The following is a 16,274-nucleotide window of genomic DNA, read 5'->3' on the forward strand; positions in this document are numbered from 1 at the left end:
AAAAGTTTTTCTTCATAGCTTTACTTTGCAGGTATTTTCATAAGCACCGACGATATAGTCCCGCTTCTCCATGCTAAGGATGGGATTGTAAATTTCCGGCGAGGGACGTATTTGCAAATTTCCGGCGGCACGCATTTTGATATTGATACCTCGAAGTGAATGCCATCAATGACTAATACGTCTGCTTCGCTAAGAGTTTAGAACGTCTTTATGCGGATAACTTATATCTGTCGGACAGCGATCGCGACTCTTCACTTTCGACGTTTCATGAGTATGAACTTTACATGCAACCTTAATTATATCTTTCGAATATCGCCAGGCACTTTCGGTTTTAGTATGTTTCACTATTTACAGCATGGTACTGCACTTTTAATTATCTTTCTCATCATCCTTATGCTATCTGGGTTGGTTCTTCATTATTGTCTAGAGCTTTGTGCGTCACGGAGGATAGCAGTTCATATCGTAGTTCCGGCTCTTCTCATACAGTACTCTACGAAGATTTTTGACAAGGCAATAATATCGCTATGGACTTGAGTCAAAATACTGCATCAACAGTTTCTCCTGTTGAGTAAGATCTTCCCACTTTCTTTTTAATGTGGTTTCATATCTCGTAATGGCCACATTTCGCAACTACAGTTCATTGTTAGAATCCGCGGCTAATGTCTTGAATTTAGATTTGTTTTTTAACACCTTTATTTCTAATAAAGAACCTGTTATTATAGAAAATAAACAGTTTTTTGACAATGTTGTGCGTGAACTTTCAAATCCTAATGTCGATAGTTTTAATAGTGCTACCGCTGTTCTAGATAATTTGAGTAGATGCTGCTAATTTGGATTTTTGTTCAAATTTTAATTCTTTATCTCGTTTATCAAAAATTGATAGTTTCTCTTTACGTATAGCGTGTGCGGAGGAGTTATTTCATTACTTTGTGTCGGGAATTGCTATCTGCTGACATCAGTGAGCAAGATTTTACTACGATTCATTGTTTGGGTTTTATAGATACAGGTTATTTATTACGCGTTTTTGTCCTCAATTAAGAAACAAGATGTTAGTCAATGTCAAGAGTTTTAAAGAGAGAGGTGTTTTAATCGGATTGGCTTAATTGGTTTCTGCTTCTTTTTAGATTTGTGTTTTTTTTAAATTTTTTTTACTTATTTGTAATTTTGTTCGCAGAGGTCCCACCGGAAATACAGCTTCGTCGTTTGTCCTGGGTTGAGTTTTTAGACAAAATCCCATGTCTAGGAACAAGTCTAGCCTACTACTCTTTGGCTGCCAAATGTCTGAAGCTGACTCTAGAAAAAAATTCTGCTACGTCAGCGCTTGGTTTTTACGCATCTAGAGCGATAAAGCCGAGCCGAGGCAGACCTCACACTAGGCAGAAAATACGATCACAACTTCTAGGGCGGAAGGCCTCGGCAGTGACCCTGTTCACGAGATTATAGAAGCCGATGAAATTTATTTCCAGCAGCTATATGATGTCATCTCATTTCGATCACATCTGCGCTCAAATGCTAACACAGAGGCTTGTACCCTCGTGTTCAACGTATGCCTTGGGTATGAGTTTTGTGTTCTCTATTCTCGCTATGTCCATTATTTTCTTATTTTTGTGACTTTTGTTTAAGCAATTATTCATTTTTGTTCCAGAATTCCGGGCATACAATATCTATTTTGCGGCCGTTTTATCTTGCTGAAATGTCCTGTTCTTACATTTAAATGTAGGCACACCTTGGAGGATAAAACTGATGAGAACGCCATTTATCTATTTTTTTATATCGTTCATCATTTGTAATACTATAAATACTTGAGTACCTTTTGTCCTTTACTACTTCATAATTTAACTACCCTCTCATTTATATTTTAACCTCAACACTGTATTGGATACACTGTTACACACAAGAGTTTACACTACTATTTCTTACTCACAAATTTTTGTGTTTCTTTCGTCGTTTATGTCGAAATACGGAACATAGATACAAATACATTTCTCCTCATTAAAACTAAATTAGTAAACGAAAACATCTAATACCAATGCACATGTCTATTAGCACACTCACTTTCAATTTCAATGAAAATATCATGAACAAAATTTCACTGATATAATTAACTGAAAAAGTTATATTTTTAAACTAATTAAAGTAAAATAAAAATATTCTTACAATCTGCAGTGATGTTTGGGTCTGCAATTTCAATTCTTATAACTTTTTCATTCGCTTCTCGCCAGGATCCAGAAAACATACTGGCAAAATACGGACTCTACAAAATTAAGAGTATGTCTATTAAACTTTCAGAGCAAATTACAAGTGTGGGATATTAGACTTCAAACTAATTACTTGACTGATGTAAACTTTATGGAGTCGCCATGCTCTTCCTAACATAAAAACAATAACATCACTTCCTTTCTCTTCTTGAAATAAGGTTTTGTATATATATTGTGCTGTCGTAAGCAATTTCCTCCTGAAATTAAATAAAAGTACAAAATATTTTTTTAAATACAAATATGGCTAAACGAAATAAAAGCCAAAACTCAGTTTCTATTTTCCGCATAATGATCCACTTGGTTAGAATCGAGGAGTCAACCACTGGAAATTTTAATGTACAAATAAATTTGAGAACTTAGAGGAACTCAAAAGAATTGAAGTAATATTGGTGAGACTATGGGTGACATTTATGAATATGGATACTGTAAACAAAATATTTATCTCAGAGACAACAGATACAGTAGCCTGTATTTGATGTGGTACAAAATATCATAGTATTTGTGCAAACAAATTAAGAAAAACTCCAGAAGGCAAATTCTCGCACTACTGTGGATCCCGTAAAATCTCTGCCATTGTCACTAAAGAGAATGTTTCATCTTCAATGTGCGTAAAAGTAAAAAACTAACAAAGTAGGTTATTGGCAAAGCCCTGCCAGGACGGGAAAATCAAATCTCATCAAGACATGGTAAATCTGCATTCGTCTTTTTACAAACCCTCAACGAAAGCAGTTAACCTAATGTCGCGAGTAACAAAAAACAAATATTCTAACCTTTCAATGCAATAGTAATTTTGTGTCACCAAGATTTTCAGAACATTTTCAATTTAAACAAATGTTTAGAAGATAATGTTTATTTTTCATATCTTTTGAAACATTTTAACCCATCAGAGTCAGCTTCGGAAATTTTTAGTGGCATTTTGAGTATTTGATTTCATGCTTTATATTAATTTGGTCGTTGAATTATGGAAACATACGTCAAATTAAATGGGGAATACAGTGCAAGCGACTAAAGTCGGGTAGTTCCGCTTTTTTTTAGACTAAAAAAACGATTTTCATTTTTACTGCTATGATCTACCATATTGGATTCAATATTTTTTATTTTGATATTTTTATTTTGAATTTGAACATAGTGGCTCGAAAAAACCCCGTGTAAAAATTTGTAGTCAAAATCATTTTTTTTTACAAGTATGATCTGCCATATGGGACGGGCTATTTTAAATTTGTATATTTTGAGTACGGATTTGAAATCGTCGACCCCAGAAGCCTTCGAATAATTCAAATAAATAAAATTTGCTGATAGAAATAATGCATTCCTTCAAGGATTAAAAAACTAGATAAAATTGCATTTGTCTTAGAATTCTGAAGTTCTACATTGATGACGAGGCCTGACTTGAAATCAGCATGCACAAATCTCCTTGAAAACGTATTTATAATATAAAAAATTATATCTATACGACTGTGGTATTCGATAAACAAAAATTTAAAAAAATGCTAACCTCAGGATAGATTTTCAAGGTCGAAATTTATTTTGTAACACTATCTCTATATTTTAGCTATTTTTGCTAATGATTTATTTTCAATTTCAATTTCAATTTCAAAGGTACTAAGATGTTGAGTAAAATTTTTTTAAACCGCCCATAGTGTGCCGTCAAGGTGGGCGCAGACTTCTCACTCTCCTATTCCTTCCTAAGCGAATTGTTCTGACTACAGCTTACTACATTGTTGAAAATGGAAAGAAGCTCTCCTAAAATAGGTCAGGAATCTCGAGATGATTAGTAAAGCAGCGTTCCTTTAAACAGACACAGAGCAGGCGACCGAGACACTTAACTTGAATTTTGACATCAAAAGTAAGGAAAGTGTATTCCATCTTGATGCGGCACTTCTAAAAGTCCAAGTAAACAAAGTATAGGTTAAAAATTCCGCCAACAGCTACTCGACAAGAAAATGCACGGCCGATGAAAGATGAAAGACCGACGAAAAAGGAGATACTGAACGAAATACGCGAAATTGTGATAGATTTAATGGGGATTAATATACAAAATTAGGAGAAAAGGGGAGAGGAAACAAGGAAAGAAATAATTAAATGAAAAGAAGTCAGTGAAAAGTTAGAGTTAAGATAAAGAAAATAGAAAGCTCGAGCCGGCAGTTTGTAGGGGACGAGAGTGGAAATACGAAGAAGAAAATGCTGAGAAAAATAGAACAAAAAATAGAAAAGAAATAGGGGACGAAAGAGAAAAAAACATAGTGATAAAGGGTCTGAGATTAGAGGGGAAGGCGCTAAAGAAAATGATACTGGTGAAACTAAAGAAATGTAAACATAAGAGGGAAGTGATGACGAGGATGTTATTTGGAAGCTCAGAGAGAAGAGAGGATGATTTGACATGGATAGAAAGGAAGATGCAGTATAATTAAAGGAAAATAGCCGAAGAGAAAACAAAAAAGAGAAAAAGAACAAGGGTTAAGTATAAGAGAATACAGATAGATGGAGTATGGTGATATTGCGACAATGAAAGGGAAGAGATCGTAAGAAATGAGATGCCGGAAAAACTAGGAGAGAAAAGAACTGGAGATATGAAAATAGGAAATTGTAAGAAGCAAAATGTGACGAGAAACGAACATAGGAAAGAATGGAGGATAGGATACTGGAATATAGCAGGATTAGAGAGAAAGGATAGGGAGTTTATGAAAAAAATTGACACAGTAAGATCTAGTAATCATGATGGAGACGTGGCTAGCTGAAACGGGATGGGAAAGAGTAAGGACCAGGTTACCAAGAGGTTACAAATAGCAAGTTCTAAATGAAAAGAGAAGGAATAAAAAGGGCAAATCAATAGGAGAAATAGTGATGGGAGTAAGGAACGAATGAATAACAGGGGAAAATAAAATAGAGAGGAAAGAACAAAAAGAAGGTTTAATAGTAGAAGAGGTAAAGATGGGAGAAGAGAAGTGAAAGATAGTGGGGGTTTATGTGAATGGTGATAGACCGGAGAAAATAGAGATGAAAAAAATGATGGAAGAAAATAAAAAAAAGATTAGGCTTATAATATGTTGGGATTTCAATGCGAGAACAGGAGATAGAGAAAGAAGGGAATAGGGAGAAAAGAGAGGAAGACAATCCAAATATAAGGTACTGAATGGGGAGGGAAAGAAGTTTTTTAAAGAGCTTGGAGGAGTTGGGATGATTTACCTTAAATGTAAATATAGATGGAGATAAGGAAGAAGAATATATACTGAGTTATGGGGTCAAATGAAAGAGGAAGCAAATAAAAGGTTTGAGGAGGAGTAGAGAGAAAAGTTAGGAAAGGACGAAAATATGGTAGAGAAAGAGATAAGGAAGAGGACGTAACAAGGATATAAATAGTCAAGGCGTTAAGGACAACGAAAGATAGAAAGGCACCTGGTATAGATGAGATTCCAAATAAAGTATGGGCATCTGGAGAGACGGAACTAGAGAAATGGGCATGGATAATGTGTAATCTAGTATGGAAAGGATAGGGGTGGCCAGGGTTATGAAAAGAAGAAATAGTGATACCAATAGTAAAGAGAGTCAAATGAGAAGAGGTTAAAGATTAGAGGGGTGCGACGCTTATGCCAACATAATATAAAGTATATGTAACTATTTTGTCGGAGAAATTAAATAAAGAAGTAGAGGTAAAAAAGATAAAACCACCGAATATGACAGGGTTCAGAAAAGGAATAAGGGTGATGAAAAACATGTTTTGAATGATATAATAAATAAGAGAATTAGAAGGAAAATAAGTGAAAAAGGGGATAAGAGAGAGATTAATAAAGAGAGTATCGGAAATTTTTAGAGCGACAAAAAGCAGGGTAAAGGTAGGATAGCAGATAGCAGATAGTTTCTGATAAAGAAGGAAAGAAGTTAACTTTAAATGTAGAAAATACAGCAGGGGTAATGAAACATATGGGGAATAGGAAAAAGAAGTTAAAAGAAATTGGAATAGGACAATGTGGTTATTTGATAAGGCCCCGGAAGCTGGAATTACAACATTTTCATATCGATATGGGCACTATGCCATACTTTAGTGCTTATTTAGTAGTATCAAATTCTTCTTTGCGCAGGAATTTAGTGATAATTAAGTGGTTTGGATTTTTTCCATGCAAAAAATCGAGCCACTTTTTTTTACCAAGAACGTGTAGCAATGCTGGCTTCAGGTGACTCTGGTATATAAAACTCGAGAACTACTATTTGTATCAAATTCTCCTTTGCGCAGGAATCGAGTGCTAATAAGTGCTCTGGATTTCTGTTTTGCGAAAAATCCGGGGACTTTTTTAAAATAAAAACGTGTAGTAATGTTGGCTTAAGGTGACTCTGGTATATAAAATTCGGGAATTCCTATTTGTGTCAAATTTTCATCTGCGCAGGAATTTAGTGCTAATTAAGTGCTCTGGATTTGTGCTATGAAAAAAGGGGCACTTTTTTACCGAAAACGTGTAGTAATGCTGGCTTCAGGTGACTGTGGCACATAAAACTCGGGAATTACTATTGGTATAAAATTCTTCTTTGCGCAGGAATTTAGTGCTAATTAAATGTTCTGGATTTTTACTATGCAAAAAATGCAGGCACTTTTTTCAACAAAAACGTGTAGTAATGCTGGCTTCAAGTGACTCTGGTATATAAAACTCGAGAACTACTATTTTTCTCAAATTCTCCTTTGCGCAGAAAACGAGTGCTAATTAAGTGCTCTGGATTTGTGCTATGCAAAAAATCAGGGCATTTTTTTACCAAAAACATGTAGTAATGCTGGCTTCAGTTGACTCTGGCATATAAAGCTCAAGGGGTATCATTTGTATTAAATTCTAGTTTGCGCAGAAATTTATTGCTAACTGTTTTTGATTTTTGTTATGCAAAAAATCCAGGCACTTTTTTAAAACAAAAACGTGTAGTAATGCCGGCTTCAGGTGACTCTGGCATACAGAACTCGGCAACTACTTTTTGTATCAAATTCTACTTTGCGCAGGAATTTAGTGCTAATTAAGTGCTCTAGATTTCTGTTATGCACAAATGTAGGGCACTTTTATATACCGAAAACGTATAGTAATGCTGGCTTCAGGTTAGTCTGGCATATAAATATCGGGAACTACTATTTGAAACAAATTCTCATTTATGCAGGAACTTAGTGCTAATTATTAATATTACTATTATTGTTGTTCTGTGTTGAACCGTTATAGACCCTGATGCTTGGGTGATCCCGTTGCGTCCCCTTATAAGCCTTAGGCGTGACCCCATAACCCTCTTCATAGGGAGAGAACCACAGCTATGTTGCTGGCTGATATTTAGACCTATTGATGCAGCAACTGCCTGTCAGTATTACATGTTTCCCCGCAATCGCAGGGGAATGATAACGGATGTGAGTAGAGGTCTCATTATCCTTTCCGCACAGACTACAGAGGGGACTTTCTTCAAGCCCTATCTTATGTATGTGGTATCGGAGGTTTCCGCGTCCTATAAACATTTCTGTCAGGACCTTGACATCGTTCCTCGAGCTTGAGTAATTCCTTCGCTCGTTGAGAGTTTGGTTTTGAGTCCAAGAGTGTTTTAGCCTGTCTGCAGCCAGAGATCAAACCCCATTCATTCTGATATACCTCATTTAGCCATCTGTCAATATCTTCAGTGATTAACCTACTGGAAATGCCGACAACTGGCTCAGGTCCATTAAAATTTTCTTTTTCTTCTAGCTTTGCTAGCCTGTCCGATATATAATTGCCCTTGATTCCGCTGTGTCCAGGGATCTAAAGCAGTGACTCGGTTTTCTGTCGCTAGCTTATTCAACGCATAAGTTAGTCTGGGTCGCAGGATCGCTGTGTAGATCCAGTTTCAATGTAATCGTGGTTCCCCAATTACACCTTCTGGTGAAGACAAATGCATCCGTCTTACTCGAATTGACTGATAGTCCAGTTTTCCTACACCGTGAATTTACTGTTCTTAGTGCTTACTGCATTACTCCGAAGAGCACATCCAGATGTTGGCCACGCACGATAACCAGTATATCGTCCGCATAGCCTATAACGTGGTGGCCCTGACTCGTGAGCAGATGAAGCAGTGCACATACTACAAGGCGCCATAGCAGTGGTGATAAAACACCTCCCTGCGGACATCCCGAGTCAACGGTTTAACATAAGGTCGATCGCCCTTAGTCGTAGTTAGGTTCCTGTTGGCCAACACGTGGCAGGTCCATTCCACGACTTCATAAGTCACACCGCGTGCGACGGGAGCCGCCCTGATCACCTCTCCAGAGGTGTAGTTAAAAACTCCTTCAATGTCCATAAAGGTTCCAATCGCGAAGCCTTTCTGCTTCAGTTGTCCTTCGATTATGTTAACTGTTGTGTTTAGAGTCCTCTAAGTTGTGTCAACAACCCTAAAGGCGTGTTGTTGTTTGTGAAGTGATCTACTGGACAAGACCTAATGACGGATATATCTGTCCACAAGTCTTTCCCCTGTTTTTAGTAGAAAAGATGTGAGTCTAATGGGAGAGAAATCCTTGCGTAAGGTATACCCGATCCTGCCTGCTTTCAAAATGAAAAATACTCTCACGCCCCTCCATGCCACACAGTGGGAAAAAGCACTTTTTTGGGACAAAAATCAGCCGACTCCTCAATTTTCAACGGAACAGAGCTTTTCTTTTAAATACTCATGAAGGATCGTACTTTAACGTAGAGGTGCACGTTTTTTGAATTTGTTATTTAATAATTTGTTATTTAACGTAAAATTTTCAATTGGTTATATTTGCGATATATATTTTCATCAATATTTCTTCACAAAGGTGCTAATTAGTAAAGCTACTTTTTTAAAATAAAAATGTAACTTGTAGATAAATATCCTGTATTTTGTTAATTGTCATAAAAAAATTAATGGATGTAACTGTTAATTGCTGCATTTTCGGATTTCGAATGTATTAATCATATATATTTTGTTATAAAAATGTAAAGAATCAATTTTTAATTGCGAACAAGAACCAAATAACAATTATAGTTAATAGTTTAAACAATTTTTATAAACAAATTGACTTATTTGGCATATTTATGCTTCGAAAAATTTTCTTTTGTCTGGAATCATTTATTTTCATCTGAAGAACAAGAATATTACACATTAGAGTTCCATGAAACAACATTTGTCATTGTTATAAACAATTTTTATACGCAAATTCACTTATTTCGCATATCTGTGCATTAAAAAATTTTCTTTTCTCTTGAATCATTTATTTTGATGTAAAGAACAAGAATAGTATACATTAGACTTCCATGAAACAACATTTGTGATTGTTATAAACAATTTTTACAAACAAATTAACTGATTATAATGTCACTCCCATTGGTTATATTGCTATAAAACTTTATTCCATAGCAATATTTAAGCTTCTCTACCAAACGTCAAGGTTGTAGCCATGAAAGAGGTTTTTTTTTTTACTTTTTTGTATACATTCTTTTTTTTTTATTTCACCTTATTCTGATCTACTTATGAGTTTATAAGATTCAAACATTTACTCAATATATTATCGCATGAGCAGACTTGTCGCATCTTCTGATAGCTCCTTCATTTTTTTCATTTCTTTTATCCTCAAGAAAGAGATTCGCGGATCCGATGAAATCATGAGGTAGTGCATAATATCTTCATTCGTTGATATTCTATTGGACATTCTGCTGTTTCCTGAACGGGCCTTCCTGAAAACTTTACTGCTCGCCTCTTGGGCTTTTCCTGAGAACCATCCAATCGGTAATTTGAAGAATCTGATGATCACACTTCCGTGTATCAGAACCTTATGCACAGCTGGTGGCAGTTTGTGCCAAGGATACAGTTTCAAGCCAAGCTTTGCCGTACCTAAGGCATACGTTTTGAAATTTTCAAAATCGATCATTTTACCGCACGAGAGGACTTGCAGAATGTCATGACATCTTTTGATAAGATTCGGATCCAGACCAGTCATTTCTACTACAACTTCAGAGTGGGCAAAGAAAACTCAAGCAACATTGCCCGTATTTGTTGTTCAACTCCTTGATTTACTACGTCCACTGGTAATGACATTCCTGATTTCAACCATTTTTGAATCTCATTTTTTCTAGATTTCTTCACTTGCTTTTTTTCAGGCTTTCTTGCACTGCTTTTTTTTAAATCCATATTATATGCAACATGTAACAGGTATTCTAAAGAGCGAATTCAAGCATGTAATGTGGATAATCCAAATTAGTAGAACTCTTTGTTACATGGACGATTCCAAACATGTTTCAAATCATTCATGAATTTTTGACCGACCCAACAAATATTGCAGCAAGTACTTGCTTTTTGTTCTGTAAGTACGTAACAAACTCTTCCATCTCTCATGGTGCACTCGAAAGCAAAACTCACCTCAAATGACCAATTGCCAATTTCAAGAGTGTAAGTGTCCACTTTCTGTAATAGGTTTGTCTAATATGCATACGCGTTTTTTATTACTACATCAGTTTTTTTAATAAATTCAAACTTTATGGGTCGTCAAAAATGAACTAAGGATGGAGTTTCAATGTGCCAGATGACAGAATCTTTAGTGACTAACTGAAGTGGAACCATGGAAATGAAAAACACAGTTTTATCAGAAAACTGTTTTTCATTATCATGGAACACATCTCTCTGATTAATCTCATCTCCACTATCACCATCACCATTATCATTATTATCATCATTATCGCCAACATCAACATCATGATTCAACTCAGTTTTAGTATTATTATCATGCCCTGACTTAGACAGCGTAGGAACATTCACCTTGGTGGACCACTTTTGTCTAGTTATTTGTTGTGCAGAAGTTCCATCCGTCCTCCATTTCCCAATCAGTATCAACTTTTGAGCCTGTGATTTTTCAAGTTTGTCCTCGCCTATCCTTTTAATCGTATGTGCCAAAAGAGAAATGAAATTGACTCTTGCTCCTGTTTCCGATACTTCGATATGTTCAGGATAACAATCATTTTTGGCCATTTGAATTATAGGGTAAGGAGGATGCAGCTTACTATCATGCAGCCACAAATTTTGGAGCCTCATCTTCTCATACTTCTTCTTCGTTAAACTTAGATCCATCTACATAGCCAATAATCTGTCTTCATTACTGACTTCATTATCAATTATTATTTCATTCGTTGAAAAATCGCAAGCATGTGGATGATTAACCAATTTGAGTGCTCTAGATAACTCTTCTCCACTGTGCAGTGGCGTAGCTACGAAAATTTTCGCCCGGGTCCAAAAATGATTTGCCAACCATAGTTCTCAAATCTGCATTCATTTCAAAGATCGTTTTGCCGCCCCAAGAGTTTGCGCCCGGGGCAGCGGCCCCCTTCGCCTCCACCTAGCTACGCCACTGACACTGTGATTCAGAGCAATTTCATTCACTCGTCTGCGTTTCATCTTTTCGGATTCTTCTTCAAAACTTAAACGTGGACGACCTTTTTTAGAAACAATAAGTAGAGTTGATGCATTAACTGAAGAATCAACGGAACTATCTTCAGGTTGTGGGAAATTATCTTGGGTGTGATTGAATAATACTCTAAATCCACTTTGTAGAAATTCAGTATTTTTCCTCATAAAAGCACTTTTTATCCTACGAACCTTTGACCATTTTTTATTATGCTGCGGCAAAGAACTGTCGGTCAATCTGCGTTTTATTTCCATTATCTGGACATCAGAGAAGAAGCTTGAAGATTTGATGCTGTCTATGATCATGTCTAATTTGCTTTTTCTTCCCTGTACTTCATCATCATTCCACATCATCTCACATAATAACAGATTTTTCACTTTATACTCCGTGTTATGGATAAACCGACATTAAAGATATGTGATATAACAATTCAAGAGAAAACAAAGTACAGTCAGTTCCACGTTTATTCATTTGCTTTTAAAAGGTGCAAAACAGAAACAAATGACAGAAGATTCCAAAATTCTTCTCGTAGAATAATATAATCAAGCGAATCTTCCAATTTCATAGGCTTATAGGTATAGATCATACAAACGTAAAATTAAGGAAGTAAAAAATATTTAAAATTTCCAAAAGTAGCACAAAATATATTAATAAATGCCATGTAATACGTTTTTATATCAATATAGCCAATTGCATTGACACTAAAATAAGTGAATTTGATTGTATGATTTGTTTATAACAATGATAAATGTTGTTCGATGAAAGTCAGTTGTGCACAAATTCTATTCTTTAGATGAAAAGAAATGATTCCGCATAAAAGACAAATTTTCTATGCATATAAATGCCAAATAAGTGAATTTATTTATAAAAATTGTTTAAACTATTAACCATAATTGTTATTTGGTGCAATTTTTAAGTTAAATAATAAATTATTAAACGATAAATTCAGAAAACGTGCACCCGTACGTTAAAGTACGATTCTTCATGATTATTTAAAAAAAGCTCTGATCCGTTGAAAATTGAGGAGTCGGCTGATTTTTGTCCCAAAAAAGTAATTTTTTCCCACTGAGTGCCATCGAAACATAACCCAACGATAGACTAGCCCTAGCAAGTCTCACAATCGGCCCTATGATGATCTCACCAGCCCTCTTTAAGAAGACTGCATATTTACCATTTGGACCAGGAGACTTGTAAGGACTGAAGGACTTCAGGGCCCACCTGACCCTGGCTGAGGTAACGATCTCGCTGGCTAGTCACAGCCTCAGGTCCAGTTGGGCCACAGGCGGCTTTGATTTCCTCGGAGGTGCCGTCTCCTCTTCTTCTAAGTTTGTAGAGCCCGGAAAATGTGCCTTGATCAGGTGAGCAGGGGTATCCCCGCCAGACTCTGAATATCCCCTGCAGGACAATTTCAGAGTGCCGAAAATAGCATCCGGATTTCGAGAAAACAGCTTATCCAGTTTAGCCGCCTCTGCTCCTTTCTTGATGTCAGTACAAAAGCTAATCCACCTTTCATGCTTTGCTTACGTATTGCACACCTATATTCATCCCTCATTGTCGTAAATGAGGTCCATAGGTCTTCCTTTTTTCCAGTACTGGAACGTCTGAACCTCTTTCTGGTTTCTCCGCGTAGGTCTTAGAGTTTCCCATTCCACCAGTATGTCTCTCCAGCATAAGTGGATTTGATGGTTTCCGTGAAAATCTCGGCCGTTATCTCCATGGTATGCACTTCTCTAGTTCAACTGTGCACTTCTGAAAATGCACTTCTTAGCTCTGTGGAATACTGACTACAGATTTCTGGCCCATTTAGGGCCCGCAAGTACAGTGAATTCCAGCTCGAACTCAATCTGCGAGTGATCTTAGAGAGTGGATTCATCTCAGACTCTCCACTTCTTGATGTTGCCTCTAAAACTGCCGGTACAGAGAGTAATGTCAATGACTTCCTCCTTGACCGTGTTACAAAACGTCGGGGTACTCCCCGTATTAAAAATATATAAATCAGTGGTGATTAGTTATTCCACTAAATCGTTACCTCTTGAGTTGAAGCCAGGGCTACACTAAAAACTATGGTAGGAATTAGCATCACACCCCAGCAGGAGAGGGGTACCCCCTTACCTTGCAGTATTCCAACAGTGTACGTACCTCCACTAGTGTATTGGTATCACTGTCATATGGAAAGCAAGCCGATCCCATGACTAGCCTTCCTATTTCTTTAAGATGCATCACTATCACCATCAAATCTCTAGAACATAGCTCAAGCAGCGTGACGACGTTGACTCCATCGATTTGCACAATTAGGAGATGTTGGATTCCTCCTCCCATTGTGTCCGTTTCCTGAGGCTTATTGTGCCGGAGAACCACAGACGGGTCTTCCAATTCGCCCGGAAACCACGTCGTAGACTTTACCATCTTCTGGAACACTTCAACTCCACCCACCTGAAGAGATGCGCCTTCCCAAGGCCTTGACTCGAATACAGCCTTGTGTAGCCAGAGATTCGCCGCTGAGTCGACTGTCACAAACACAAAGATACCTCCACTACAGAAGGAGGTCCTGAATCTTGGCAATTGATCTGGAAACACTCGTTGGAACGCTCTCCAAGTAGCCTTTCTAAAAATCTCAAACAGCTCTATAGTGAGCATGGAATCTGGGTAACTCGTATTCGTCACCACCCCGGTCAGGGAGTCATCCCTCTGAGCGGCTATCAATCCAGCCCCCTTCCTCGCTTTTCAGCCTCAGTGCTAGTTATTAGTGTTTTGGCCGGGAAGTTTTTTTTTTAACAAAAAAGTGTAGTAATGCTGGCTTCAGATGACTCTGGTATATAAAACTCGAGAACTACTATTTGTATCAAATTCTCCTTTGCGCAGGAATCTAGTGCTAATTAAGTGCTCTGGATTTGTGCCGTGCAAAAAATCAGGGTACTTAAACAACACAAAAAACGTTTAGTAATATTTCCTTCAGATGTCTGGCATATAAATCACAGAAACTACTAATAGTTTCCAAGTTTCACATACGAGTCACCCGAAGCCATCCTTATTACATGTTTTTGAACCCAGTTACAGGGCACAAAATTTAGTTTTTGTTAAATATTTTAACACTAAATAAGCACTACATTCCTGCTTAAGGGAGAATTCGAAAAGATTAATATTTTCCAAATTTCATATATCAAAGTTCCCCGAAGCCAGCCTTACTACATGTTTTTGACCAAAATTATCGGGCAAAAAATTTGTTTCTGCAGCTTAAATTAGCACCAAATAAGCACTAAATTATAGCATAGAGCCCATATCAATATAATAATGTTGGAATTCCAGCTTCCGGGAACGCACGTGGTTGAACCAAAACAATGCCGCGTGTTTCGCTCAGCAAAAATGCCAACATTCTGCAGTACAGTAAAAATCGTCTTAAAGTCAGACGGCCTGTCTTTTGCATCTATAACTAATTTCCTTAGAATCAGCAAAAATCCCTACCTAGAAACTCCTACTAGGAACGATCGAAGCACATCGTTCAGAGATCAAACTCGCAGTAACTTGGGCAACCTGACGCGGGCCAGAACTACCCTATCTTCAGTCCGTCCGCGTTTCAAGGTACAAAAAAGAAGATTCAATTTCGTGAACTTAGCCCATAAATCATCGCACGTCTTATTCCAGGCCACATTAAAGTGCTGGTAACGGGAGTGAAATCGCCGGGATCGGTTTGTGATCGAAAATTTCAAAAGATCCGGACGTTAAACAATTTAAAATCTTCGGCCGAAAGAAGGTAAGTTCGTAACGGAAGTTCACTAGGCCTGGTTAAAAAAAACCTCGGATCGTCTACAGAAAATCACTCCTTTTCGAATCTCAAAACGAAGAAGAGTAATTTTCTTTCAACAACACCAATTCCCTTTAAAGGGAAAATAGATATATTTTCTATTTACCTTTAAGGCGAATTTAGAAGAAAAGGTCAATCGCGTGATCTGAACTTAAGGATTAAAGCGTTTCTAATACTTTAAACTTTTCAAGGTTGATTCAAAACATGATGTTGCATATACATTTTTTTCATTACTTAGCTAATGAATCAGTATATCATTTACGATCAATAGAATTACTCTAGATAAGATGATAAAAAAACACCAAGTGCTTACTCATTATGTCAACGTCCTGCTTGTGCTATGCAGAGTGTTGTCACGTGTAATGATTGTGTCGATATTTAAATTAATTTTAATATTTTTTGCAAGCAATCATCTGATTGTCAAATTTTAAAGAAAATCTATATATATAAAGCATAATTATAAGTTATAAGTAACCTTAAATATGAACTTCTTATCTCCGATACAGGTGAAATTAATTGCAATCAATTTTAAGTATTTAAAAAGACATGTACATATTAAACTTTTACTGCCTTCATTACACTGGAAACACGTTTATATTCGCTTTAACTTATATACCCCCGCGCTTATATCCCTGCTATAAACCCCAGTCCAAAAACGATTAACCCTTGTGTTACCACCCGGGTCCCGGGATACCTATCGGCGTGTATTTTGTTACAGTCTGTCAAGTTAAAGCGTGGGTGGCTTTACTCGCAGTCGGTAAGGTGTATCGACATGATTTTGATGTCAAAATATTAAGAAGAGCTCCCTCTTTCA

General features: G+C 36.8%; 1 protein-coding gene across 6 annotated transcripts in view; it reads right to left on the reverse strand.

The window, feature by feature from the left end:
• LOC117178139 (protein germ cell-less) overlaps positions 1–16,274 on the reverse strand; it is a 175,267-nt gene that overhangs the window by 142,385 nt on the left and 16,608 nt on the right. For 5 of the 6 annotated variants that reach the window (XM_033369396.1, XM_033369399.1, XM_033369397.1 and 2 more), the window contains exons 2-3: positions 2,332–2,455; positions 2,158–2,254 (exon numbers count right to left, since the gene is read on the reverse strand). The exons of the other annotated variant lie outside the window; for it this stretch is intronic. In XM_033369396.1, coding sequence (XP_033225287.1) covers positions 2,158–2,254; positions 2,332–2,455 — 221 coding nt within the window. The remainder of the gene's footprint in view (positions 1–2,157; positions 2,255–2,331; positions 2,456–16,274) is intronic. 6 annotated transcript variants of the gene reach the window in all.

The sequence above is a fragment of the Belonocnema kinseyi genome, chromosome 8 (genome assembly GCF_010883055.1).
Source record: "Belonocnema kinseyi isolate 2016_QV_RU_SX_M_011 chromosome 8, B_treatae_v1, whole genome shotgun sequence".
Taxonomy (NCBI): Eukaryota; Metazoa; Arthropoda; class Insecta; order Hymenoptera; family Cynipidae; genus Belonocnema; species Belonocnema kinseyi.